This window comes from Takifugu flavidus, chromosome 2 (assembly GCF_003711565.1).
Source record: "Takifugu flavidus isolate HTHZ2018 chromosome 2, ASM371156v2, whole genome shotgun sequence".
NCBI classification, from domain to species: Eukaryota; Metazoa; Chordata; class Actinopteri; order Tetraodontiformes; family Tetraodontidae; genus Takifugu; species Takifugu flavidus.
In genome coordinates, this window is record NC_079521.1 from 4,524,744 (window position 1) to 4,551,131 (window position 26,388).

General features: G+C 40.7%; 1 protein-coding gene across 1 annotated transcript; it reads left to right on the forward strand.

The window, feature by feature from the left end:
• The first annotated feature begins 499 nt into the window (after positions 1-499).
• Positions 500-26,018, forward strand: tspan15 (tetraspanin 15). The gene is made up of 8 exons (XM_057022152.1): positions 500-708; positions 7,217-7,402; positions 7,748-7,822; positions 9,069-9,164; positions 15,486-15,602; positions 18,157-18,207; positions 18,429-18,545; positions 24,544-26,018. Exons 1-8 carry the CDS (start codon positions 619-621, stop codon positions 24,709-24,711), a joined length of 900 nt encoding a protein of 299 aa, XP_056878132.1. The 5' UTR covers positions 500-618; the 3' UTR covers positions 24,712-26,018.
• Positions 26,019-26,388: the final 370 nt, after the last annotated feature.

The following is a 26,388-nucleotide window of genomic DNA, read 5'->3' on the forward strand; positions in this document are numbered from 1 at the left end:
CACTCATTCATATTTTTAACTGGAGTCAAATAAATAAGTCACTGAAATGTGCCAGCTTCCCAGAAACCTGTATTAAGACTTTCAAGATGAGGGTCTTAATAGCTTAAAATAACTAAGACAAATTTACCACCATTTAGAAGCTTTGTTATTTTAACCCAACTTCTGTATTAGATTGCCAAGTATCTGGTTGAGAAACTCTTTAACGTATCTCACTAACTCATTAATGTATTCATGTTTTATTTATTTTTTTTAAAAGGGGGGTTCTTTAAAAACGTGTGAGTAAACACTTTATGTTCTCGTTAAACAATTAATGAGCAGTTATTACTTTCTAATCAAAATTGCATAATGATTTTTAGGAACTGATTATCTGGAAAATGCTGAATGTTGAGTATGATCATTACTGGGTGCGGGCCTATAAAAAGATAAAAAATGTACTTTAACTTTATTGCCATAAAATGAGGGCCACATTAGAAATGATGGTTTTATGCAGGTTGTCGTAGCATCCATTCATTGTCCATCCGCGCGCTGGCTCGCAGGTGTGGTGACGCTGCCAATGCGGAAGTGCACTGTCAGTTCAGAAAGCGAAAACTTGAAGTAAACAGACGCGGGTTAAACACGATGTCTAACAACGGAGATATCCGATACTGTCACAAATTTTCCTACGTTTTCCTCAAATTCCTCCTCTTCTTCTACGCCATTGTGTTTTGGGTGAGTTGAACCGGTTTCTGTCGGTCAGTCAGCACCTTGCCGAGGTCGTTGCGTGGCCATGTTTTAAGGGCTGCAGCCAGCGGACGTGTGGGGCTCGTTATTTATTTTACAGAAATAATGGCCTGTTCGGCTAAGCAAACAAAAGCTGGGACTAATAAATATATTTTAGAAGCCCAGTTGTATGATTCGCATTGAAGCGACAGGTGTCGTCACCTGTGGAGGGTTGATATGTTACTGTTGATAACGTTGCCACACCTTGAAAAGGCTTGAAAAGGACTGAATAAATAGAAGATTAACGGCTGCAAAACAATAGCAGAGTAAATTCAGGAACTGGTTTGGGTTTGTCCAGCTGTGGTCAGACTGCACACAGTGTCTCAGTTAAAAAACAAAACAAAACAGCACATTACATGAAATTACAGTCAATTACAATTTTGGATTCCCCCACAAAAACCAGGTTATGTCTGCTCTGTTCAGACATGTTTGTAAGAATATTACTTTTTCAAAATGTCACCACTTGTACATGTTTCTAGTCTGCAGGATTATTCCCTCCAGAGAGTAGGATTTTGGAAGTCATGTTAAAGGAATTTTATTTCCGGTTGGAGTGTTGTTGTTTTGGCAGTCAGCAGAAGAGAGGGAAAATATACTGAATGACTGATGAGCGTAAATTGCTGAACTATATGAAAGCTATATCATAACAATAAGTAATACGAGGTTGTGGAAGAGCTTTTGGGAACAAACTAGGATAGGAACTGCCATTTCTTTCTAGTTTAGAATCTCTAAATGCTCAGACATTTTCAGACTTGTGAAATGAATAGAAATATAATTTTCTCTGTCAACCACTTGATTAAGAGGAGGTAAATTGGATGAAACATTTATAAAGTAGAAATTAGTCAAATCTTAATATGGAACCTTTTTTTAAAAACAAAAAAAACAAGCTGGTTGAGAATCTACTGGGATATTAACCTAGTGATTGGCCATCTGGAGAGGCTAGGAACCACTGGAATGGGTCAGGTGGGTGGGCCAGGTAGTGGTGCTGAGTGCACTCTGGCTTTGGCGTTAGCATGAGAAGAAAAATACAAGCAAAAACTAGTATGAGCACACTTAATTTGCTGCAAGCACATCAGTGTCATCTGTTTGCAGTGTGTTCTCAATTACGGTATGCTTCGGTGAATGTGGCTCCTATTTGAAGCTCCTCTGCATTAGGAGCAACGCTGTGATTCCAATCTAACTGGACGAAAGCGTAATTTATCTTTTCTGTTGTGTAAAAAGTAATCTTGTCTACCAACTCGCCTGTATGTTGAGCCCCTTCCAAACTATCAATTATAAAAACATTGCGCCCCATAATTATGTTAACAGCATTTAAAATACCCATTCAATCCGTTGTTGCTCAGTGAACTCTAAAGAGCTAAAGTGTAGTGCTTTGACTCCTGATTGCACCGCTATAATATGCTGTGATATTTACACAGGAAAGCAAGCTGCAGTGTGAGTAGCAGGCCTGTGTCTTCTTGTCTAACTTCTCCTCATATGTGTTCTTTTTAAATATCATTTTCTATTTCTCATTTTTGTTTACATAAAGGAGAATTGGAAAGGTGTGAATCCACCCAGACCACATAGAGACCAGAAAGTTCCCCAGTGCATGAACAAAGCTGAATTGTGTGTTTTACATTTGCACGGCATTCGTCAGATGTAGTTAAACATTAACCAATTACTTTATTTGGCTTCTAAACCTTATTATTCTCTTAACATTATAAAGGCAGATGATTGGTTGTTATCTTGCTTGTCTGAGTTGGTTTGACATGCTCATTCATTGTGGTTGCATGCAGGAAACATCACAGATGTAATAACTGGTTGGATGAGTAGGTTGCAATTTGACTTCTGCAGATGTCACAGTTCAATTTAAATGACTATATCAGAAATTCTTTGGCTGGAAACGACTGCTTTACAGAGGTAAAATCCATGGGCTGCAGCTGCTCCCTGCCATTGTTGACATGACAGACTGTCAAACCATACACACAGACAGATAATGACAGGCTTACTCCACACATCAAATCAGTCTTGTCTGTAAGATGTTTCTGTCATGAGAGAATGAGGCAGAGAACTCAGCAGTAAGTTAATGATGGAGGAGATATGTCATCACGATGGAGGAGGTGCAACATATTCAAAATTTGTGATGGTTCTGCTGCTGCTACAGCTTGTTGGCTCAGTCATGTTAAAGAGACGTTCTAGAACATGCTGTCTTTGAGGATTTGTCTGAATGTGACAGTCAATGAGCAGTTTGTACAATGTTATCACACCCTCCGAGGAATTGCTCAGCTCATGTATAATCATGAATAATCAGATCTCTGGGTTTCTGTTCTTAATGACTAATTTAAACGACAGCAAAAGGATGGATACAAACAGCAAACAAGTACCATCGAGTACAGCTCTGCCTGAGGTTTGTTCATCAGTTTTGTGTCCTTTTTTTAAAACAAGCCTGACCTCTTGTTCACACTTATCCATTGTATCACAGGAAGAGAGCTCTATGGTCTGGAATTCAGCTGCACTGAAGCATATGCTGAAGGGACAATTTACAGAGGAGGATGCCTTTCTTCCTGCTTACAGTAGAAAATGATTTAACTTTTAATGACTTTGTCTTGTGTATTCAGACTTGTGACAACTTGGCAGCAGACACAACTAAAGCTTGAGAGGCAGGCTTTCTAAATGGCATGGATTATAGAATTCGCACAGCTTTGTTTTATTGCTGTATAGTACCAGGTGGTGCTTTAGGAAACAATAGATTAAATCTTGAAGTGGTGGTATTTAAATGTGAAGCTATTATTTGAAGTAGAAAGGTGTGAAATTAGCATTTGTTGTGATTACCAGAATTCTTAATGAAATGTTTACTAAGTTGACCATGGAATTCATGTAAAACTTGCATCTGTATGACCATTTGAGCATTCTTGATTAAGTCAGCATAAAAACACATCTTCATGCAACTTCCCTGTTTGAGGCAGCTCTTTTACCTTTGACCTATGAACCCTTCTAATTTAGCTGTGCGTTACACCACCAACCTTGCTGAAGCGAGTCTTGCTGTGTGAAGAAATCATTGGAGTTTCAGTCCTCTAAATTAAAGTAATTTTAACTGGCATGTCAACAAATAAAAATGACTATGAAGTTAAAATAGCTCTGCATAAGCCCAGAGCTCTTTGTCTTGGTAAAGTCACAACACTGTACAGCTCAGCATGAAATAATGGTAAAATGTGATGTCCCAGCAAATAATGAAGTATGATTCCCCATTTTAAAAGTTATTTTTTTTAAATTTTAGACTTTTTTCTGTCTTGGTCTACAACCAATAACCCGCTATCAGTGTTTCAGCCCTGCCCTGTCCACCCAACAGTTTGTCAAACACACTAATAAGACCTAAGCTGTTTAAACAGCGTGCAATAGGTCATATAAAACAACTTATCCCTGGTGTAATCTATTTACAGCTAAGTGCAGACTGATAAACAGAAGCCTGCCGGTGTCACTGAACTATCATTAATTTTAAAACATTTGTTTACACGGATGAATGCAATTTGTGAACTCCGAAGAAAATTAGAGCTGTGCCATTTTAGTTTTCTAAGTGCTCTCCGCTTGCCTTGCCTGAATGTGAGTTTCAGGGGGGCAGCCGGCTAACCAGCAGGGATACCAAAACAGAGAGCAGGCAGGGACTTGTAAGGAAAAGACGTGATGGTTGAATTCTAAACAGTTTCTGTGTGTAGGTGTGTCTTCTGGCTACCTCAGGTTCAATGAAGCCAGTGTTTTACTGCAAACTGGACATTTGTCATCTTACCATCGATTCACTGTTGGTTCTGGAGAACTTTATCCATGTTTTATCCTCACACTGCTGTGTCCTTGCCTCTAATTCCTGCCCACAGATAAAGTGTATCCCTTGTTCCACAGGTTCTGTAAGTCTGTGAACATGTGCTCCATTTGTTTCCTGTTGCTTTCATTTTTCAGCAAATGTTGCAATACACTTTATCCCCAGTGTCTTTGACCACGTTCCATTCAAAGTGGGGCAGTCTGAAATGGCTATTTTTATTCAAAATAATATCCAACCTCTAGTATCAGCTGCATCTGTGAACAGCCCCTTTGTGTTATTCAAACTACATGGTTTCACTGAAAAACTTGTTTTACCTGATAAAACCTTCTTATTTGTACTCATATCTCTGTGCCTAATGACTCAGGAACCTTAACCTTTATGGATGAATCAGCTAATAAAGCTGCTTTTCAGGGTTGTATTATGTAAGCTTCTTTGGGGTCATGTGATCACAGCGTGTATTAAATCTCTAGTTGTTAGCGAGTATTGACTGTATAAGGCGCTCTGAGACTTTTCTTTGCGTTAAAGCATTAAATATGTCCAGAATCGATACATGCAGACTAGCTTTTGCTGCATGTGTCAGGTATGGTTTTAATATTCACAGAACAGCCCATAGGTTGACCATAGAAACTACTTATTGCCTCATGTGAAGATAGAGATATATCTATCTATATCTGTATATTCTATAGATATACAGAAAGTTTAATCTGTGTTTGTAGGTCCACAATGGCAAAATCCTCATGATGTACCATTTATGGAGGGTTAGGGAAGCTGTTGTGACTTTTTAGGCCATTGTTGGTTTAGAGATGTGGTGACATATATCACCCACAACCATATTCAACAGCATTGCAAATATATTCGGTGCCATTTGCTTTCTTCACTCATCCTGAATTTTCTCACCCAGTGCACAAAATTTTGCACCCTCAGCAACATTATCTGATTTTATAGGTTTTTGTTGTCACAGTCAGCAACTCTTTCACTGTTGTGTCAGCTACAGCTTAAATTTCAGATTTACATTTGAAAGCAGAGTTGATGGAAGGTGACAGGCACCTTAGAGGATGATATTTAGCTCTCTAGCAGCTCACCAGAGCCACCCTCTCTGAGTTTCTGAGCTGTTAGCTCTCATCATAAAACCTGCCTCTGAACAGGAATGGCACTGCTATTCCAAATGCCAGCTTTTTATGAAACCCTGAAGCCATCAGACATCTCTATGAGCTGATTTGAAATTTGTTACAATGGTGTAGAGAATGTAATATGTGCGCATCCATGCACAGCACGCTGGCTGAGCTTGTACCAAACATTCATCCATTTCTGTAGGAAAAACAACACTCCTGTACATTTCTTGGCTGTTGTAATGATCCATGAGTACTTAACAGCTGTAAATATTTGGATTTCACGTGTTATAGTCACTCTGACAATGACGCAGAAGAGACGACACAGACATCTCTGCTACTTTATGCTATTGTCTTTTATCACTGGTGAAAAAACAAAACTATAAATAGTTTTTAATGTTATTTTTTTTCCACTGTGGTTTACACTCCAGTCAGTGAAAAGAATGTTGTTGGACTGAACCAAGTTTAAAGTAATTTTTGAAAGTGACCACTGAACAGTGCAATACTACAAAAGGGATTTTAGCATTTACCGTCTATTTTGTGTTGGCACAGAGATATCAGCAAAACCTAAAATACCTATATGTCTATGCCTATATATCTTCCTTAGACATAGTTTGACTACAGTATTTATGGACTTTGTGTTATCTCATAGACGACAAGGACAATTTGCAAAGCTGTGTTGTAACAGAACTTCCCAGTTATTCTTTTAGTTTTGTAAAAAAAAATTAAAAGAAAGAAAAAGAATATTTTTACTCCATAGAAAGACATGTTAATTGGGAGTGATGGTGGTGTTTTGCAGTTGTGCATCAGCATTCAGTCAGCGTGTTCAAAAATGCTTCCTCTCCATTACATTGTTGCCTCCCAGCAGCAATATCATAAATTGGTGTGTGTGTGTGTGTGTGTGTGTGTGTGTGTGTGTGTGTGTGTGTGTGTGTGTGTGTGTGTGTGTGTGTGTGTGTGTGTGTGTGAATATTGTTGACAGTAACTCACTGTATCCAAAGCTAAAGTTCTATAGAGAACCTAATTATGTAAAGCTGTCATTTATACAAACAATACTGAATTATGTGTTGTTGCAGCCTAGTCTAAAAAAAATACCAGCTATAATTACACATTAATTAGGCTGTATGCTTTTAGATATAGGAGTTTAATACTCTTGTCAGAAAACCTAGTGTTTTATTTAATAGATAGATGTTTACACCAAATTCTAATCTGTTGTGGTTCTGCAGCTACTTGTAACTCAAAGAATTCTGGGGAATCTGAAAAATGCAGCTCCCCTAATTAGAGTTTTTTGGGTAAACATCTGGTGTTGAGGGAAAGTTTTTCCAAGCAACTAACAAATTCCTGGATTGGAAAATGATAAAAGTTCCTGCAGTTAAAACCAGGCTGTAGTGTTAAGATGGTGATAATAATGATGACAACAACAACAATAGTAATGATACTAATAACAACAATAAAGTATAAAGTACTTTAAATGAAATGTATTTATAAAGCGCTCTTCATCAAAGATCTGTACAACTGTACCGACGAAAGCCTATTGTAACAGAATGTGTGTTTCCAGCTGATCGGTGGCTTCATCCTGGCTGTTGGCATCTATGCTGAAGTGGAGAGACAACGCTACAAGACTCTGGAGGGAATGTTTCTGGCACCCGCCATAATTCTCATCCTCCTTGGAGTTGTGATGTTTATTGTTTCATTCATCGGAGTCTTGGCCTCACTCAGGGATAATTTAACTCTACTGAAAGTGGTGGGTAATCTGTTTATAGCAAAGTAGTTAATTTAGGAAACAACAGCTGCTTCTTTGCTGGAGAGACTGTGATCAAATTCAAATGCATACATCCTGCTGTATGCCTATAAAGATCTACTTTTGCAAATGGGTCCTATGCTATTTTGCTGAAATGCTATTTCAGACAAATCATCAGTTACTGGTCAGTGGGCCTTTTGATAGCTATCTGTTTACTCATCTGCGGATGGCTGTCAAAAAGAATTCATGCCTTCAACATTGATAAAACAAGTGTAATTTTGTGTCTAAACTTTAGACAGAAAATTAGACACTAAAGTATCTTCCTCTCTGATGTGTGTTGGTCTACAGTTCATGTACACCTTGGCTGTCTGTCTGATCCTGGAGCTGCTGGGTGGAGTAGTAGCACTGTTATTTCGCAACCAGGTGAGTAAAATGTTTTTATGAGATACAAGTGATTGTGTTGTAAAAAAGAAACAGCAAGCAAAAACACTACTTTATTCTGGCTCAGGAGCCAAATGATTCTATTGTGTTTGAAGCCTGTCATTCAAACAATCCACAGAAATAGATTCACGCTGCTCCACTCTACCGGAAATTTTGAGTGCTATTTCAGTCCTGGTATATAGTCCTGGTCTCAACATCTCATAAGAGCTTCTTGTGACCTGCATTAGAATTTACATGAAAATAAATTGGAAGTTGGTTTTTCTGTGTAAACCTGTCACATTCTCACAGTGATTTTGTATTTCTAAGTTGGTGTGATTGTGTTTGGTCTTATTCCATTAATTTAATGTAAAATCATTATCTGTTTAACCACTATTTATTTTAGTAATCAACATAAGAAATGCTCTTTAAAATAATACTGCCTTGTGAGTTAAATATTTAATCTTTTATTGATCAACTTATTTTTTCTGAGAGAATAAAAAGGAAAGATGTGTTGAGCACATGTAATAAGATATTCCTGTGTTTATAAGTAGGTTTTATTATGAAGATGATTCATTTGATTTTATTTCCATTCATTGCCCATCATCTTGTACATGATAATGTCAAGGATTCCCTACTGGTCTTTTGTTTCTCCAAATCCAACACCTCACTGTAGTGTGGTTTCAACCCTGCTTTGCCTCTATAGATTAGCTGTACAAGTGTCCATAGGAGGCTGACAATAGAATGGAATATTCAACAGCTGTTAATTTTTATGCCTCTTGTAAGATAGCTGGTTTTATTTCAGCAGATCTGATGAAAAGAATTAAAGTAAAGAGTTAAGAGAGAGTTAAGCCTTAATTTTTTTTTTTTGAATAATGCCTGAAGCTTTGTTGGTTCCACCTTCATTCATTTATAATTAAGATTAATCCGTCCAAAAAGAGCATAATAAAATGAATTGTGACATAAACGACTAATCCTCAATGAGAGTAGTAAGTAAATAATCATTCCCTGTCCCTGATGAGGTGACCTAGCCGCACCAGATTGTGACTGACAGATGTGAGCTGTCATGTTTTAATTTTCCAGTTCAGTGGATCAGTCACCTTGACTAATCAGGCCAGGTCCTTTCTATAGTTGCCAGACTGACACATTGATTATACAGTTCTTCAGCTGTGTCATGTAAATAAAACTAATGTGATAATATAGCTTTGGCCAACTCATGAGCATAGATGCACTTTTTTTTTTAAATTTACAGACTGTGGAGTTGCTGAACAAGAATATTCGGAAGGGCATAGTGAATTACTATGATGACTTGGACTTCAAAAACATCATGGACTTTGTGCAACAGAAGGTAAGGTTGCACGACTGAGCATTCCTGTCAGGGCTGACACTTATAAATATAAATGCAATTATAAATGCAACACAATACACAAAGAAAGAAAAAGTACAAAACTGCAGTGGTGTCTAAACTAAAGAGGACTGTGTAGAGCCATCACTCTGTGCACTTGCTCCCACATAGATCATGCTGCCTCACACAGCCCCGAGCTGACAATTTTATTACCAGTTTTTATCAAACACACGTGCTGTGTGTGGAGTCAGAAGAATGATCACACATTGGAATCTGTGAAGAGGAACCCTGCAAAAAAGCTTTCAGGTTGTGTAAGTGTGAGAGATGCCAGCACACAGCAACATTTTGGTGTGATGGTTTGAATGCTGTTCCAGGGTGTGTGATATTGGTTTTGCAAGTAATCTTAGTTATTTTTTTTGTTGATGTGAGACTCAGACATCTTTCTCAGATATATCTCTTCACTGCAGTAGCTTTGAACAATGGGATGCACCACCCTCCTGCAGACAAAAAAATGAACATCCCACTCCCAATTGCCAGTTCTGAATCAGTCCAGTCCTATATTCAGTTTCGCAATTTCTACTACACAGAACTGCAGTGCCCATTGTGGGCATGGTAGGATTTTGCTACTAGAGGTAAATAAATTAGTACAGAATGAGCTTATACCAATGAATGATGACATTCTGAGGTACTCATGACTAATTAAATCTCCACGTTGGGGTCTCAGGGACAACGATATCAGTTTGTAAACCACAATACAGCTACACCTGCTAGTCGCATGTGTCAAACTCAGTCCTCGAGGGTCACGATCCTGCCGGGTTTTCTGTCCTACCAGGCTGAAAATGCATTTAGTGGGTTAGAAAACCCGGCAGGATTGTGGCCCTCGAGGACTGAGTTTGACATGCCTGTATGGATCCATCCACTATGTCCTGGGTCTCCCTCAATTCTGGAAACCTCTCTTGATGTATATGTTTAGGAGCCATTATGTCCAGAGGCTTAAACCAAAGGAACTGGTTCCTCTTATCCTGAATGAGAGCAACTTTCTCTCTCCTTACCATGGTTACAAGTAGGGATGGCATTTCAAGCAAAAGTACTATTTGATAATCACAGGGGAGTCTTTGATTATCAGGAGACTCTAGGAATCAGTTGGACATATTACAACTCAGTCAGTAGCAAAATAATTCCCACTCGCTATGCCTAATAAAAGTTAACAAAACATTGTGATATATGCTAATAGCACAGCCAAACACATGTTTTTACTTTCTTTCACATATAACTAACTCACTCAAAGGTGCTTGTGCTGGTTTCATTTTTGGTAACTCACGTAATCGCAACAAACCATGAACACGGGGATATTTGTGCGCTGACTTCAAGCGATAAAACTGATTTTGAAAATGTTTATTGTTTTTCTAACCAGAGAGACAGCAGTGCCAACATGCCCGTCTTCATGAAGATTAATCCAAGTGATCTTCTGTAGTGGCATCTATCATTAGCATGTCACACCACACATTAAATGATATACTGCCCATGTGTAGAAAGCGCCAGCAAAAAAAGGATTTTTTTTCCAAACATGATAAACTATTTGATTATTTATGATTTAATGACTTGGAATATTTGAAAGTCATTACCCATCCCTATTATCAAGACTGAGCCCAGCCAAGCTTTTATATTTTTGCAAGTTTGATTGTGACATTGTGCAGGCATTCATTCTAAAACTCGCCAATGTGACATCAAACTCAATTACGCCAGGGATAAAGGGTACTTCTGACATCCCAACAATGGTGGCATGCGTAAATGATTAGCCAGACAATAAACCTGTGACTATGGCCACTTCTGAATGTGCTATTGTGATAAATGCCTTGACATTATGCAATGATTGAACAGGTATGCATTTTATTGATTGTCTCTCTCTGTCTGCCCCTCTTGTTCTCTCTCTCTCTCTCTCTCTCTCCCCCTCACTCCCTTCTCTCTTTTTTAACCACTTCTGCATGATTAAGTGGGGTTTCCTTGATTTTAACATACCGGTAGTTTAATTCTTAATTTTGTAGAGGAAAAAAGGTTTCAGAGTGGCATAACTTGGGAATATTAACTTAATATTAAGATGGTCTTTTTCTTCTCTGGGTTGGCAGTACAGTACTAAAATGAAAAAGAGTGAGCTGTACGCCATCTAAAACAGGTAAAAAGATTTAGTCTTTTGCCTTGGAAGAATAAGAGCACCTCGATATTATCAATCATGCACAAAAAATATTTTTGAAATCAAATTTAATTCTGTAGTCACAGTGCTGTTCAAGCTTATCTGTTTTATACAAAGTCCTCCAGCGGACTAACACAGATTTTGTTTCTGCAGTGGTGTGTGATTGTTAAGGGGTCATGCATATTTATAGATTCATTTTGGATTCACTACAGATGCTGGTGGCATTTAGACTGAGCAAGTCAAAGTAATCCCACAGAGATCACATTTCATTACAAGGAAAACAAAAACACTTTAGATTCAAATGCATAAAAGGCATGTATAGTTGCTGAATATGAAATAAGAAATGCAAGCACAGACATGATCCTATCATTATGTTAGGAGGGAAGTCAGAGATTGCTACTATTGATTGAATGGGTCAAAAGATTTTCAGATGGCAACATAATATGGAATTTAGCAATTTAATAAAAATTCTACTGGTCAGGCAACCAAACTTCAATGTCTTTAGGGAGCAGCTTGCTGTAATCTGTCAGTCCTTATGTGAAAATACTCTGTAATGATTTGTGTAATTGTATTAAAAACAAAAATACAAAGCAGAAACAAACAAACTCAACTGTGTCTGGTGTTTGGTTAATTAACACAGTTGAGTCAACATCTCAGAAGACAGAAAAATCATTCAACCAGCATGTCTGTTATTGATACCAGGCTTCATCAGCTACAGAGACCCTGATTGATCACCTTTACCTTAAGGGTGTTCCTAATCAGATAAGAGGCTGGCTCAGCCTTCGGTGGAAACAGTCCATCATCCCAGTGATGTCGTCAGCTATAGGTTATGTGACATTATACAACAGTCCCGACCAAGTAATTTTATTGGATACAAGATATTCCATAATGGCCGATATAGAGTACAACAGCATGGAGACTTTTTACAGATATTATCACTCTGTTGTGTAAGAGTTCTAATAGCCATTAATTAACATTACATCAGCAACAACCAGTCTCCTTTCAGTTTGCTGAACAATTTGTGTTAGTGGAACAAATTGGCTGATATTCAGCACAACAGTACCCCCACTCATGTAATATTGTTTAATCTCAGTTTTAAGTGCTAACCATCCACTTCATTGAGCTTTATACTAAATTTTGAGCTTTATACAAAATATGCCCTCAATTTACCTTTGAATGATACCTTTGAGTGATGATTCTCTCTGCTATCAATTGCTGCAGCATTTCCAACTAGAACCTGCAATTACCGGTACCACAGTTTTCAATTGATCCACTGATTTCCAATGACAGGTTTACCAAGAGAGTGCTTTCTCTTCTGTTGCGTTACCATGTAACAGGAGCACCGCACTTGGCAGCATGATCAATAATAACTTTGTATGGACATTCTTTCTATGTCAGGTGTGATCCAGGACACAAACTGTAAAAAAAAACTGTAATAACGGAGAATACCACAGCAGATGGTTATCCATAAAAACATTATTTTATTCATAACATCATGTCTAGTTATAAACAAAATTGCTTTTGAGGATGTTTGGCTACCGTGTTGAATGGAATTGAAAGATCTTTCATTGGCAGCTGTATCCAAAAACATTGACAACATGCAGAGTTGTAATGGTTTTGGAATTAAAACCAAAAGTTTCCTTCACTAATCACAATAAACTGCAAAATATTTTACTTCCCTCTGTCACCTGTGTGGGTTCTGACCCAGCGCGGAAAAATAGGGGAGCAACAGCCTGGAATATTGGCATTAAATCAACATACAGATCACATTTCTCTCCAATTCTATATTTATCTTCTCTGCTTATCTGCTCTGCTCTGCCTTGTCTAGTCTCTCCTGTGTTTTGTGTCTGCCTCTGTTTTAAAAGGACTGAAAATTGTGCAACATCTATTCTGGATTGTGTTTATCCTATATGTGTTCGCAAACTGGGTGAGATTGGTTGTATCGCAAATGTCTTGCTGGCTACCATTAACTTGTTTCACATTTTAAAAGGGTTTTGGCTGAAGCAACTTGTGCAAAAGAATTACAGCCAATATAAAATAAGTACCGTAATTTCTGGACTACAGAGCGCACCTGATTAAAAGCTGCATAATCTAATTTTAGAAAGAAAATCAATTTTCTGCTTATACAAGCCGCACCGGATTTTAAGCCATAGTAATATGAAAAATTAGATCGAAAACATTCAGTACCGGTATATGTTTTTATTACCGTAAGAGACGAGTCACTGACGAGTGACAGACAGGTAAGAAACAACAGCCACTCTTTTCACTTGTATGTTTATACAGAGACCTTAAATCCAATTTTCATCACGTCAGGATTTATTAACTTTTCTTTTAATTTAATCCTCTTAGCAACATAGATATATTGTAAATGCTTTTTTTCTGTAATGCAGCTACCTTGAAATATACATTTGTATCAGCTACACACAAATTGCGTTGTTTATGCTTTTTTACTCAAACAATGAACAATCTAAAACATCCCGATGGCCCACCTCTAAAATCTTCTGTTTTCATCGCAGTGGCGATTGCTTTTGCCTTCCGTCTGATTTTTACAGTGGAAACATCATGGCCGCCTGCTCTGTGTCTTCCAGAAAGTTTTCAAGCTCGGGCCACCTGCCATGTTTACGTCTAAAGTTTTTGTCGTCTTTTTGCTTTGTATCAGTTCTTTATGCGGGCGTCTCCACCTTCTCACCATTGATTCATTTATGCCAAGATTACGTGCGGCAGCTCGATTTCCTTCTTCAACCGCCAGAGTCATCGCTTTTAACTTAAAAGTCGCATCATATGCTTTTCTTCTAGTATTTTCCATGTTGATGAGGGTTAGTAAAAATGACCGATTCACAATAGTTGTGATAGTGCGCCACAAAAAAACAGAAATAAGCCGCACCGTAGAAAAAGCCGCAGTGTTTAAAGTGTAGAAAAAAGGTAGCGGCTTATAGTCCGGAAATTACGGTATGTATTTATTAATCTATAAGTTCCAAGCTATCTATATTAAGACATCAAATGTAGTGTGGGTTGGAGTCACTACGTGTACAACATGTCACACACTGCAGGTGGTAAATGACAATTAAGTCTGTGAACATTTGGAAAGAAAATGATCAGAAACACTGAAGGGTCAGACTCAGATGAAGATTTTTTCATTTATGCTCAGAGTAAATTATTGTAGTTAACAATTCTAACTTAAAACCAAGTTTAACTGCAACTTCAGCTGGTTGGCAACTGCTGGTTTCATACACTAAACCAGGAAGTTGCTGAAGGATGAGTTTCCTACTAAATAGTTTGAATGGTGTTAGGTTCAATAATGGTGCCTTCACTGGCCCACAGCAACAATCTGGTCACAGTTTCCTAGTTCCTTTATATCTCTGTAGCCTTGAGTTACAGTTTTCTGAATGACCTTCAGGGCAATATGGCAATGGGACAGTAAAAATCAATGATGTTTGCACAGCCTTGAAATGGTGTGAGAAATTAACGTAAATTCATTTAGACTGTTAAGCACATCTCATTTATTTGCACAAAGACATATTTTCCCATCTTAAGTGTTTGGTAGCAATGGCTGAAATAGGAGCCAATTAAAGATAATTGGTTGGTGTCAGTGTGATTCTGTCACTGGGAACCAACAAGAAGAGGACGGCAGATATCAATATGTTATGCGCTGCAAGTATTATTGATTCTGGAGACAATGAAGAGTGGCTCTTGGTTTCATTGAACATCTCAAATCCTTATTTATGCTTTTCTAACATTAAAAATTTGTATGTTTAGGAAGTAATAGAGTTCACTTCTTATTTACAGTCCTAAAACTGATCCCAGGATTATAAAATAAATGAGTGGATGTTATTTCTGTACCTTTATGTCCATTTGGATTTCCACTAAGCGTCTCCAGTGTTTAATTGTGTGTTACAATTGGCAATACTGTCTTAATTTACACATTTCCATGACACTCAGAAGGCCTCATTCCTGCAACACAATGATTCCATCAAATTGATGTATGTTATAAACATATTCATAATTATATGCAAATTATAGATAATTTAGCTACTTTTTTATTACAGAATATTAATCTGTATGGGACAATGTAACAGTGTTTGAAAAACTCCTTTTCCTCTCAACTTTGATCATTTTTTGTCTTTTTTTGTCAGTTTAAGTGCTGCGGAGGTCAAGAGTACAAAGACTGGTCTGTCAACATGTATCACAACTGCTCTGCACCTGGGCCACTGGCGTGTGGCGTCCCCTACACCTGTTGCATCACTACCAATGTAGGTGTAGGTAAAAAAGCCTAAAAGTTGGTTCAGACAAGAGGGAACACACCAAAACAAATCATTGATCCTGATAATTGAGGTCATCAGAGTTCAGTTTGGTGTTTAATGGCCTTGTGTCAGCTGTTACATTGTTGAAATTTATTTATTTTTTGGTAAATCCAAGTTTCTTGTCATGACACGTCATGTCTATGTGACTTTAACTTTAAAAGAGCACACGTAAACACATTCCTACTCTTCACCTGCCTCGTTGAGGGTCACAACAACAAGCATATTTATGTGACATGTCAGAGAAAATTGAGACGATGAGGGCTCAGAAGACAGCCAATCTGTATGGAAGCCATGAAGGTAGAAGTGGGAGCCCTTTCTGTAGTTTATGTCTTCATTTCTGATTCTTTTCTCTTGAGCTGATTTGCTGAAGCAAGACTATCAACAACCATGTCACTCACAGATGAGTCACACTCTGCTTCTGTACCAAGGTCTATTCAGTCTGGGGTTTGAAGCCCGAAAACTCAGTTTGATAGATCATTAAATAATATATGTCATGGTGTGACTTTGTACATAAAAGGTATTTCATCGCTCTTATGATGGTGATTATGCCTATTCTGCATCAGATAGATGGGCAATTTTCTCCCACACTGAGGGAGATGCATACTCTTTAATATGTACACCTATGCTCTGCAGAGACAGAGAACATACAGACAGTCCAGTGCGGATGTGGCATCAACCTCCATTCAGGCTGCTCAGGCTCACAATAGCTTTGCCTTCTTAGCAGCACATTATCTATCTGCACTTACTCCTGATGGGAACCGAATCAGTATTCTGTGGTTTGTGAATCAAATGTAGAGGTACATTTGTTTCTCATATTTGAGTGAACTATTCATTATCTTTTGTCTGACATGAGGCTGATTGACTGGCTAAGGGCGTTTCCCAAGTCCTCCTCGTAAAAAAAAAAAACTTCTCGCATATTAAACAGAAAACTATTGAAAGTTTCTCCAACAAGGGGAACATTTCGTGATTAATTCCTGACACCCAACTTGGGTAATGGCCTCCCAGGGATTGGTAATTAATGATATGTAGGAATCGATTTCCTCATAATGCAGGCATGCCTGGCTGTACTCACCTGATTGACGGCTGTAACACAACACAACCTTTTTTTTCCTTAAACAAGTACAGATTTTTCCTGTCACAGTCTGCTCTGTCCCTCTCTTGCTCTGTTCAGTCCACACACCTGTTACAATGCACTTCCTCACCTCTGTTCAGCCACTCCTCTCTCTACACCCCCTCATCAGTACCATGGCTTCCACCTTCTCACCATTGCCAATCAAACCTTTATCCCTGTAGCTTCACTATTCTCACTCTTTGCCATATCGTCTATGACAACTCTCCAGGACTTGTTTCTGGACATCTTCTCTTTTATCAAACTGATTCAACCTTCCAGGGCTGGACGATATGGCTGACAACACTATCTTAATATAAGTGTTTTAAATCCATCAATATTAATAAGTGTTTATATTTTTACAATCTTTTCCAAATAAGGACCAGGGGAAAAAAATTACATTTAAACATTTTTATTTAAAATTTAAAATAAAGGCAATGTCAATGCAACCATTGAAAACACTCAAATAATCTTTAAAAAAAATTCTAAAATTACAAAGAACACTTGGCAATAATATCTTAACAAGAATAAAGATTACCAAATGCTTTGTAAATTTTAACAAAATAGCGCAAAGTGTTAAGATCTAAACATAGAGAAACCTCAGCAGCTTTTTTATGCAGCTATGTTGATTGGTTACCAGAGAACGAAGGCCTTTGGTCATTCAACCAACCTTGCTTCATGGCTTCTGGTTTCTTCCAATGATTAAAAAAAAAAAAAATCAAATGTTTTATCTAACGCATATTTATTGCTATTGATATGTGTCTATCAAGAAACACATTCTATGGCTGGGTGCTTCTTTGTCCTGGTTAAAAAAAAAAAAACTCCAACTCAAGGTCTGGATACTTAAACCAGAACCACTGTTTAGCTAAAGTGACACCAGCACTGCTAATGAGTTCCACACCTCCATTAACTACCAAATCCACCTGGGTCCAGTTCTCCAATACCATCATCTGTGTGCCTGTTAAGCCATTAGAATAAAAACTGTCTATAAAGTGAGACCTGGTTTATTTATGCTGCTATTTAGTTCTGTCCTTGGCCGTTACAGTTACAGTTTCATATGACAGACCATTGTTCATATGCTGCAAATGTAGATAATATACGGTAGAGCTAACCTTCAGTGAAAATGAATTAGGAAATAATGTTATTTATTGTGTCCCTTAACTGTTGTAAATTATGCTGATGATGGATCAGGCATAAACATTGTTAGGTATCATACACGTCTCTTCCATGAATTACATTAGCAGTGAGGCAAGGTTATTAATTTTCTACTTTATAGCTGTTGTTGTTGCACTATAATGCATCTTAAAAAGATGGTGTTTCACTGCCAAAGTATGGCTGACTGTTGCAGTTCTTGTGTCTGACGATGTTCTCTATCCCTGCTCGTCTCTCATCCAGCCTAATGAAGTGGCCAATAGCTTCTGTGGCTACAAGGTCCTAAATAAAGAGGTAAGATACCAACTGCAACTTTCACTCTTTTATCGTATTCAGTGGAATTTAAAGGAGGATGTTTAAAATGAATGATAATCACACATATTCAGTAGTTTATTTCATCTTCCTTTAAGAATGTTTTTAGAAGGTGTTTTTAAAAAAACCAAAAAAAACCAAAACCTTTTAAGTTATTTTAAACTCTAAAACCTGAAGGTGTTGTTCTTGTTTTTGGCTGGTAGCGCCTGGACCTGATCGAGGTGATTTACACCAGAGGTTGCACCGACGCTTTCTTCATCTGGCTGACTGACAACTACAAGATTATGGCTGGACTGATGTTGGGGATACTTCTTCCACAGGTACACATGCGCCCACACACCACCTCTAGTGCTAATAGGCCATGGAGGACATTTGTTTTGCTGCACAGACAGGTTAAACTCCCTTGAAACAAATAAGGGACCCTTTTTGCCCTTTTGTCTTCATCGTCACAGCATGGTGAAATGTATTGGGCTTTCTTGGTGTTTCTGCACATTTGACTCAAACCATAATGTACTTAGATGCGTGATTTTGAGTGACGTGAATGTCCAAATTATACACGATTATATTTATATATATATATTTATAAAAATAAATTTAAAAAAAGATCAATCCGGGGCAGTGGTAGCTCAGGCTTTAGGGGAACTGGGCTGAGAATTGGAGGGTTCTTGGTTCAAGCCCCAGGGTGGATAAAACCTTTGAGTTGTTCTGGTTGCAGGGGGAGGTTCCAAGACACTTTGAGAGCACCTCCACCCAAATGCTCACATAGGGTCCTACAATAAGCTGGCAACTCATTCGGAGGTGTACACTGTTTCCCTGACCCCAAAAGGGATATAGTTCAGAAAAAGGAATGAATGTAAATTGTTTGTGCCTATGGCCCAAACAGCAGTTCAGCGTATCCACCCTTTTTGGAGTCCTTAGAGGGAGTGCTGGAGAGTGCTCCTTCTGGGGGCTCCCTCATCCTCCTGGGTGACTTCAATGCTCACGTTGGCAATGACAGTGTGACCTGGAGAGGTGTGATTGGGAAGAACGGCCTCCCTGATCTGAACCCGAGTGGTGTTTTGTTATTGGACTTCTGTGCTCGTCTCAGATTGTCCATAACAAACACCTTGTTCAGGCATAAAGGTGTCCACATGTGCACTTGGCACCAGGACGCCTTAGGCCGCAGATCGATGATCGACTTTGTGGTTGTGTCATCGGATTTGCGGCCGCATGTTCTGGACACTCGGGTGAAGAGAGGGGCGGAGCTGTCATCTGATCACCACCTGGTGGTGAGTTGGTGGGGAAGGATGCCGGACACACCCGGCCGACCCAAACGTATTGTGAGGGTCTGCTGGGAACGCCTGGCAGAGTCTCCTGTCAGAAGGAGCTTCAACTCACACCTCCGGGAGAGCTTTGACCATGTCCTGGGGGAGGCGGGGGACATTGAGTCCGAGTGGACCATGTTCCGTGCCTCCATTGTTGAGGCGGCTGACCGGTGCTGTGGCCGCAAGGTGGTTGATGCCTGTCGTGGCGGCAATGCCCGAACCCGCTGGTGGACACCAGCGGTGAGGGATGCCGTCAGGCTGAAGAAGGAGTCGTATCGGGCCTTACTAGAGGAGGGGGAAGCAGCGCACTGTCAGCGCTGTGTATAGTGGTGATGGTGTGCTGCTGACCTCAACTCAGAATGTTGTGGATCGGCGGAAGGAATACTTCGAGGACCTCCTCAATTCCACCAACACGCCTTCCAGTGAGGAAGTAGGGCCTGGGGACCTGGGGATAGGCTCTCATATCTCCGGGGCTGAAGTTGCCGAGGTAGTCAAAAAACTCCTCGGTGGCAAGGCCCCGGGGGTGGATGAGATCCGCCCAGTGTTCCTTAAGGCTCTGGATGTTGTAGGGCTGTCGTGGTTGACTCGACTCTGCAACATCTCGTGGACCTTGGGGGTGGTGCCTCTGGATTGGCAGACCGGGGTGGTAGTCCCTCTTTTTAAGAAGGGGGACCGGAGGGTGTGTTCCAACTATAGGGGGATCACACTCCTCAGCCTCCCTGGTAAGGTCTATTCAGGGGTACTGGAGAGGAGGGTCCGTCGGATAGTCGAACCTCAGATTCAGGAGGAGCAATGTGGTTTTCGTCCTGGGCGTGGAACAGTGGACCAGCTCGACACCCTCAGCAGGGTGCATGGGAGTTTGCCCAACCAGTCCACATGTGTTTTGTGGACTTGGTGAAGGCATTCGACCGTATCCCTCGGGGGGTCCTGTGGGGGGTCCTCCGAGAGTATGGGGTGTCGGGCCCACTGATAACTGCTCCCTGTACGATCGGTGTCAGAGTTTGGTCCGCATTGCTGGCAGTAAGTCGAACTCGTTTCCGGTGAGGGTTGGTCTCCGCCAGGGCTGCCCTTTGTCACCGATTCTGTTCATAATTTTTATGGACAGAATTTCTAGGTGCAGTTATGGTGTTGAGGGGGTCCAGTTCGGTGACCTCAGGATCGGGTCCCTGCCTTTTGCAGATGATGTGGTCCTGTTGGCGTCATCGGCCCGTGACCTCCAACTATCACTGGATCGGTTCGCCGCCGCATGTGAAGCGGCTGGGATGAAAATCAACACCTCCAAATCCAAGGCCATGGTTCTCGTTCCTACCCTCACCTATGGTAATGAGCTTTGGGTAATGACCGAAAGAACAAGATCACGGGTACAAGCGGCCGAAATGAGCTTCCTCCGTAGGGTGGCTGGGCTCTCCCTTAGAGATAGGGTGAGAAGCTCTGCCATCCGGGAGGAGCTCGGTGTAGAGCCGCTGCTCCTTCGCGTTGAGAGGAGCCAAATGGGGTGGCTTGGGCATCTAGTTCGGATGCCCCCTGGACGCCTCCCTGGTGAGGTGCTCAGGGGGCATGTCCCTCCGATAGTAGACCACCGGGAAGACCCAGAGCACGCTGGAGAGACTATGTCTCTCGACTGGTCTGGGAACGCCTGGGGATCCCTCTGGATGAGCTGGAAGAAGTAGCTGGGGAGAGTCTGGGCTTCTCAGGCTGCTGCCCCCGCGACCTGACCCCGGATAAACGGTAGAGGATGGATGGATGGATGGAATGAATGTAAATCATTGACTATTATTGATTCTCACTATATTCTCCATCCTCTCGTCACGTCGTGTTAACCGCTTTACCCTTTCGGGGTCACGGGATTGCACACAATGGGTGAAGGTAGGGCCCACCCCTGGATGAGTCGCCAGTTCATCACAGGGCCCTATATGAGCATTTGTGGGTTTGGTACCTTGCTCAAGGATACCTCGGTCATGCTCTGAAGGTGTTCTGGCACCTTCCCCTGCAACCAGAACACCTTCCATGTTTTGCCTTCACTGAGGCTCAAACATCTCAATATACCGGTAGTTCCTGTTTCTAGACACAGGACAATTATGTTTTTCAATAGTGTAAATTGCATTACAAAATGCATCTAAACCTAAACAACAAGCATTTCTCCTGTTTACTTATTCCTCTGGTGGCTACATTCAAAGTAAATTTTTATGATCCTGTTTAGTTATTTGTCAGTGATCCTTATTTTAAAATATAATTTAATTTCAATATATTGGATTCATATGTAAATTCATCACTTACAGATTCCAGAAACCTTTCTTTTTAAGCATTACCGTACTTTTGAAAGGGTTCTGGTTTTATTTATTTTATTTTCTGTTGAAGGGGACAGATGTTGGTTCTACCTGTGACCCAAAATCACTTTGATTCCATTTGCTGCACTAGCCTCAGCTGACTTTAGTGCAGATGAAGCATCTGTTTTTATCAGAAATGTATTCTGCCTCAGCAAGTGTGTGAAATATGCTAATTGCTTCCCGTCAGGTACATTTGACAAACTTCAGCAGTCATGTTTGCAATTTTAGTGAGACATGAGTCATGTGGTTGATTTAATTTAAATGTGCTGTGCATTCAGAACAGCCCTGCTTTAATATCTAAGTGAAGCAATTTCAGCAAAAAAAAAGTTAAATATCAGCTAATAGAGACTCCAAATCACAGAGCTCACCTGATGGTGCTTTACTGTCTCGCCATTCCTGTTCCTCTCTGTCTCTGTCTCTCTGAGCGTGAGCGTGGCGAGTGTTGCTGCAGGAGTGAATGTGAAAAATAAGTGTTTTTTCCAAACATTTTCTATATTCTAATCTTTATTGTCACACTGGGTGGTGTTTAATCACATTGGGAAGCACTTTTCTGTAATATTGGTCGTTTATTCACTGTCTTTGGTGGAATTGTTTGGCGGCCACCGTTGCCATGCCGGTCATGGCAGTGGCGTAAGGAGTCTCCGAGTTTGAGAAACTCACCCGCAGACACGGCGTCAAACTTTCTCCACCGACTGGTGTGTCTGTGAAGGAGTGTGCCCTGGCTGTGGGGGAGATTATGGGTCACGAAAGCGTAAAGTCTGCTTCCAGGATGAACAGTATGGTGGTGTTAGTGGACAGCACTGAAAAGGCCGATCAGCTGATGGTGCCTGGGGTGGTTATTAATGGTACACTGACGCCGGTGTTTTCCCTGTCAAACCCGGCCAAAAAGGTGGTGGTGTCAAACGTCCCTCCGTTCCTTAAGAACGACGTGTTGTAGCGGGACCTCAGCCGACACGGACGCGTGGTGTCCCTGATGCAGTTAATTCCTCTCAGGTCCAAGTCCCCACTGCTGAGCCATGTTGTATCCTTCAGACGACAGGTGTCGATGGTCCTTAATAACGATAAGGAAGGGCTCAACATGGCTCTTCGCTTCAGAGTGGACGACTTTGATTACACTGTTTTTGTCACCACTGATTCCCTGAAATTTTTTGGTTGTGGGGAGGAGGGCCATGTGATCCGGTCATGCCCGAATGGCGCGGAGGCTCGTCGGCCAGCCGACATCCGTCAGCACAGCACAGCATGAACGACGAAGACAGCGAGTCTGCGCAAAACGCGCGGAGCGACGTGGGCACAACCGTGGAGGTGGAGGAGCCAGCAGGGCTGCAGGGGGACCACCTGGGGGACCACCTGGACCTTCAGAGTGAGTGTCTCACCAGAGAGCTGGTGGAGCAGACAGCCACAAGAACAACTGAGACCGTCCTGGACATGGAGGATGTTGGAGTGGAGGAGAACAGCCTCAATGTGTCCATCAAAAGGAAGAGTACGGATACAAAAGTCAAAAATGATAAAGTAAAGAAACCTCAGAACCTCACACACAGCCCACAGCTCACAGGACACACATAGCTCACAGGACACACATAGCTTAGACGACACTCACAGCTCAACTCACACGCATATCCCACAGGACACACACAGCTCACAGGACATACACAGCTCACAGGAAAATGCACAGCACCCCAATGGACACACAAAGTGCACAAAGCTCTTTGTTGGACACACAGGAGAGGCACAGTTCACGGGACATACAGGAGGCTTCTGGTTATAATGATGAGATACAGGTGGAGGTACATCATGTTTATTCTCTGGTCAGGATTAAGTCTTTCCTCAGGACCACGAAGGGGATGAGGTCTGTACAGGTGGAGGACTAATTTCCAGACCTCCAGCTCTTTCAGGAATCCATCAAGCACATTATGAAGACTGGGAGCTTCGGCCAGCCCTCTTTCACCGACCAGGAGATCTACCGCCTCAAAAAACTGATGGTCAGGGTTCGGTCTCGGCTTGAGAGCGCTGAATAGGCCACACACGTTCCCTCTGTCCCTCTGTTTTTTGCTAAGCAATGAACAATATTGAGGGGTTTAAGAGCACATGGTGCTTAAATGATGAACTCTGTCTGGTGGAGGAGAAGCTGGTCTTTGGATTCCTCCTCAACTGAATGTTTGTTTTCTGTTTGTTTTGGATCATGTTTTTTGTAATGACAAATTATATTAAGTTTTGAAAAATCAAAATCTTTCTGCATTGCTCTCTGGTCTAACTCTCTTTTCCTCCCTCTGTCTCCCCCTCTCTCATTTTTTTCTCTCTCTCCCTCTGTCTTTCTGGTTCTTCCACTGTCTCTCTCTCTTTCTCTCCTTCGTTTTCACACTCTCTTTCTCTGTCTCCCACCTCTACCCCCCCCATTTTGTCTATCCTCCCCCTTCTTGCTCATTCTCCATCTCTCATACTCCGTCTGTCTCCCTCCCTCTCTCTGCCCCCTTGCTCCTTCTCCATCTTTTTTCTATATCTCTCTTCCTGTCTCCCTCTCTTCTCTTCTTTATCCCTCTCCATCTTTCTTTCTGTCATCTGTCCCTCTTTTTCCCCATTTCTGCCCCAATTTCTTTTCCTTTCTTCTTCCATGTTCTTTTTACTCCTTCCCCTCTCCCTCTGCCCCCCCACCACTACCACCAATTTCCTCCATCTCTCTCTCTCTGCAGTTCCTTGGGGTGATCATCAGCTGGTTGTACATCACTCGTGTCGAAGATGCTATTAATGAATACGGTCACTATATGGACGGACTTCTGAGCTCAAGTGCAGGTGAAAGAGCAGCCAAGAACCATGGCCGCGTGGCCAAGTGGTTCAAGTGTATGCCAGACATCGACTGATCAAACGGCTCCAGTTCCAGCCAAACTGGGAAAAATACTGCAATGCAGCTACATGCTCCTTCACTGAAAGAACTTTGATTTTGGAGAGTTGTCTTTTAATCCATCAGTCTGCTAAGACTCAGTGTTATTGTACATCATATTAGCCACAAGTGAGAAATAAAATATCATTTGTGTTTTTAACTGAATGCCTCAGGGATAAACAGAAACATGCACTCTTGTCTCTGTTGTCATTAATTTAAAATCCTGTTCACCTGCGAATGATGCGGACCCTTTGTATCCAAACAGAAAAACCTACAGTGTAGATGGCAATACACCATCAGGCCAGATGTTTTTCCTGTTTTCTTTTTAAATTCTTTTTGATGTTTATTATTTTTAGTAACTATTTGCAGTGTGCAAACTTTGGTTACTTTGGTCTCACTCTGAACTTAACATTGTTTTATTGAAGCAGGTATACTCTTTGATAGCCACACAATGTGAAATTTATCTTATTACAATAAATGTATGGTAATTTCCTGTTTTTATTCAAGTCTAAGTTCTGAATTTTGTTACTTTAATATATGTTTCTCTTGAAATCTCCCTGTCTCTCATTCTTTTCTCTGTTAATGGCAGAAATGGAGCTCCAGATTTAGCTCTATACTTAACTTATAACTTTTACCACAGACGACATGCTGGAATTTTGCATAAAACATGTGTGGGTCAGATCACACAAATGTACTTCTGCCTGCAGAAAAGGAATAAATGTTTTCCTGCTGTCAGCCTCCTTCAGACGAGTGCTACCTCAGGCCTGACTGAATCCCCATCTGATGGGGCTTGAATTAATATTTTATTTATATTTTTATTGGGGATCATTAGAAAGAGTCTGACCACTTTCACATGGTCACATTCGTGCTCTTGGACACAAAGAGGAAATGGGAAATATGACTTTTTAAACCTCACCATGTAATGAACCCAGTCTGTTTCCAGCCTGACCAGTTGGTCTATCTGATTAAAACAGGTTGATGTAATTTAATGATGAATGTGTTTGAATGCAGCTGAATTTATCATCTCTAACTGAACACTGTCACTGTTCCAGGTTTGCAGAATTTCTTTGATTAAATAGTGAGTAATGTTCTTATAATTGCACTAAAACTAAGAACTTTAAAACTGATGTCAGTAGGTGTGCTGGTGATGAATTATGCGCCAACATTTCCGCAGCTTCAGTTTAAATTGCTCAGATGTTGAGCTCTCCATATGGAGCTGTGCTTTCCACTGTACAAAGTGATGGTGTGGGTGTTCTTACTTTGGAATAAATGCATTTGTTAACGTCACTAGCCTTTAGCCAAGAATTATTTATTTCCTTGTCTTCAGGTGACGTTTACTCAGATTTGATCTCCCTCTCAACAGGTGCAGTATTTCATCGTCACACATCACCATGAAATCTAATGCAAGTTTTGCTAACTCACAGGGACAATCACTTATTCACACAAAAATTATGTTAATTTTTATGTGTGAATTTGGAGGTGAAGACAGAGATGTGTGTTACTGTAGATGTTGAACATTTTTAGGTTTTAAACCTGCAGATTTAACTGTCTGGTGCTGAGCACGCCTGCAGCCATGCTGGGTCAGTCTCATCAGGAAGTGGTTGTTTTTCAGCGAGCTGACCTGCATTATCTCTGGTACAAACAGGGAAAAGACCTT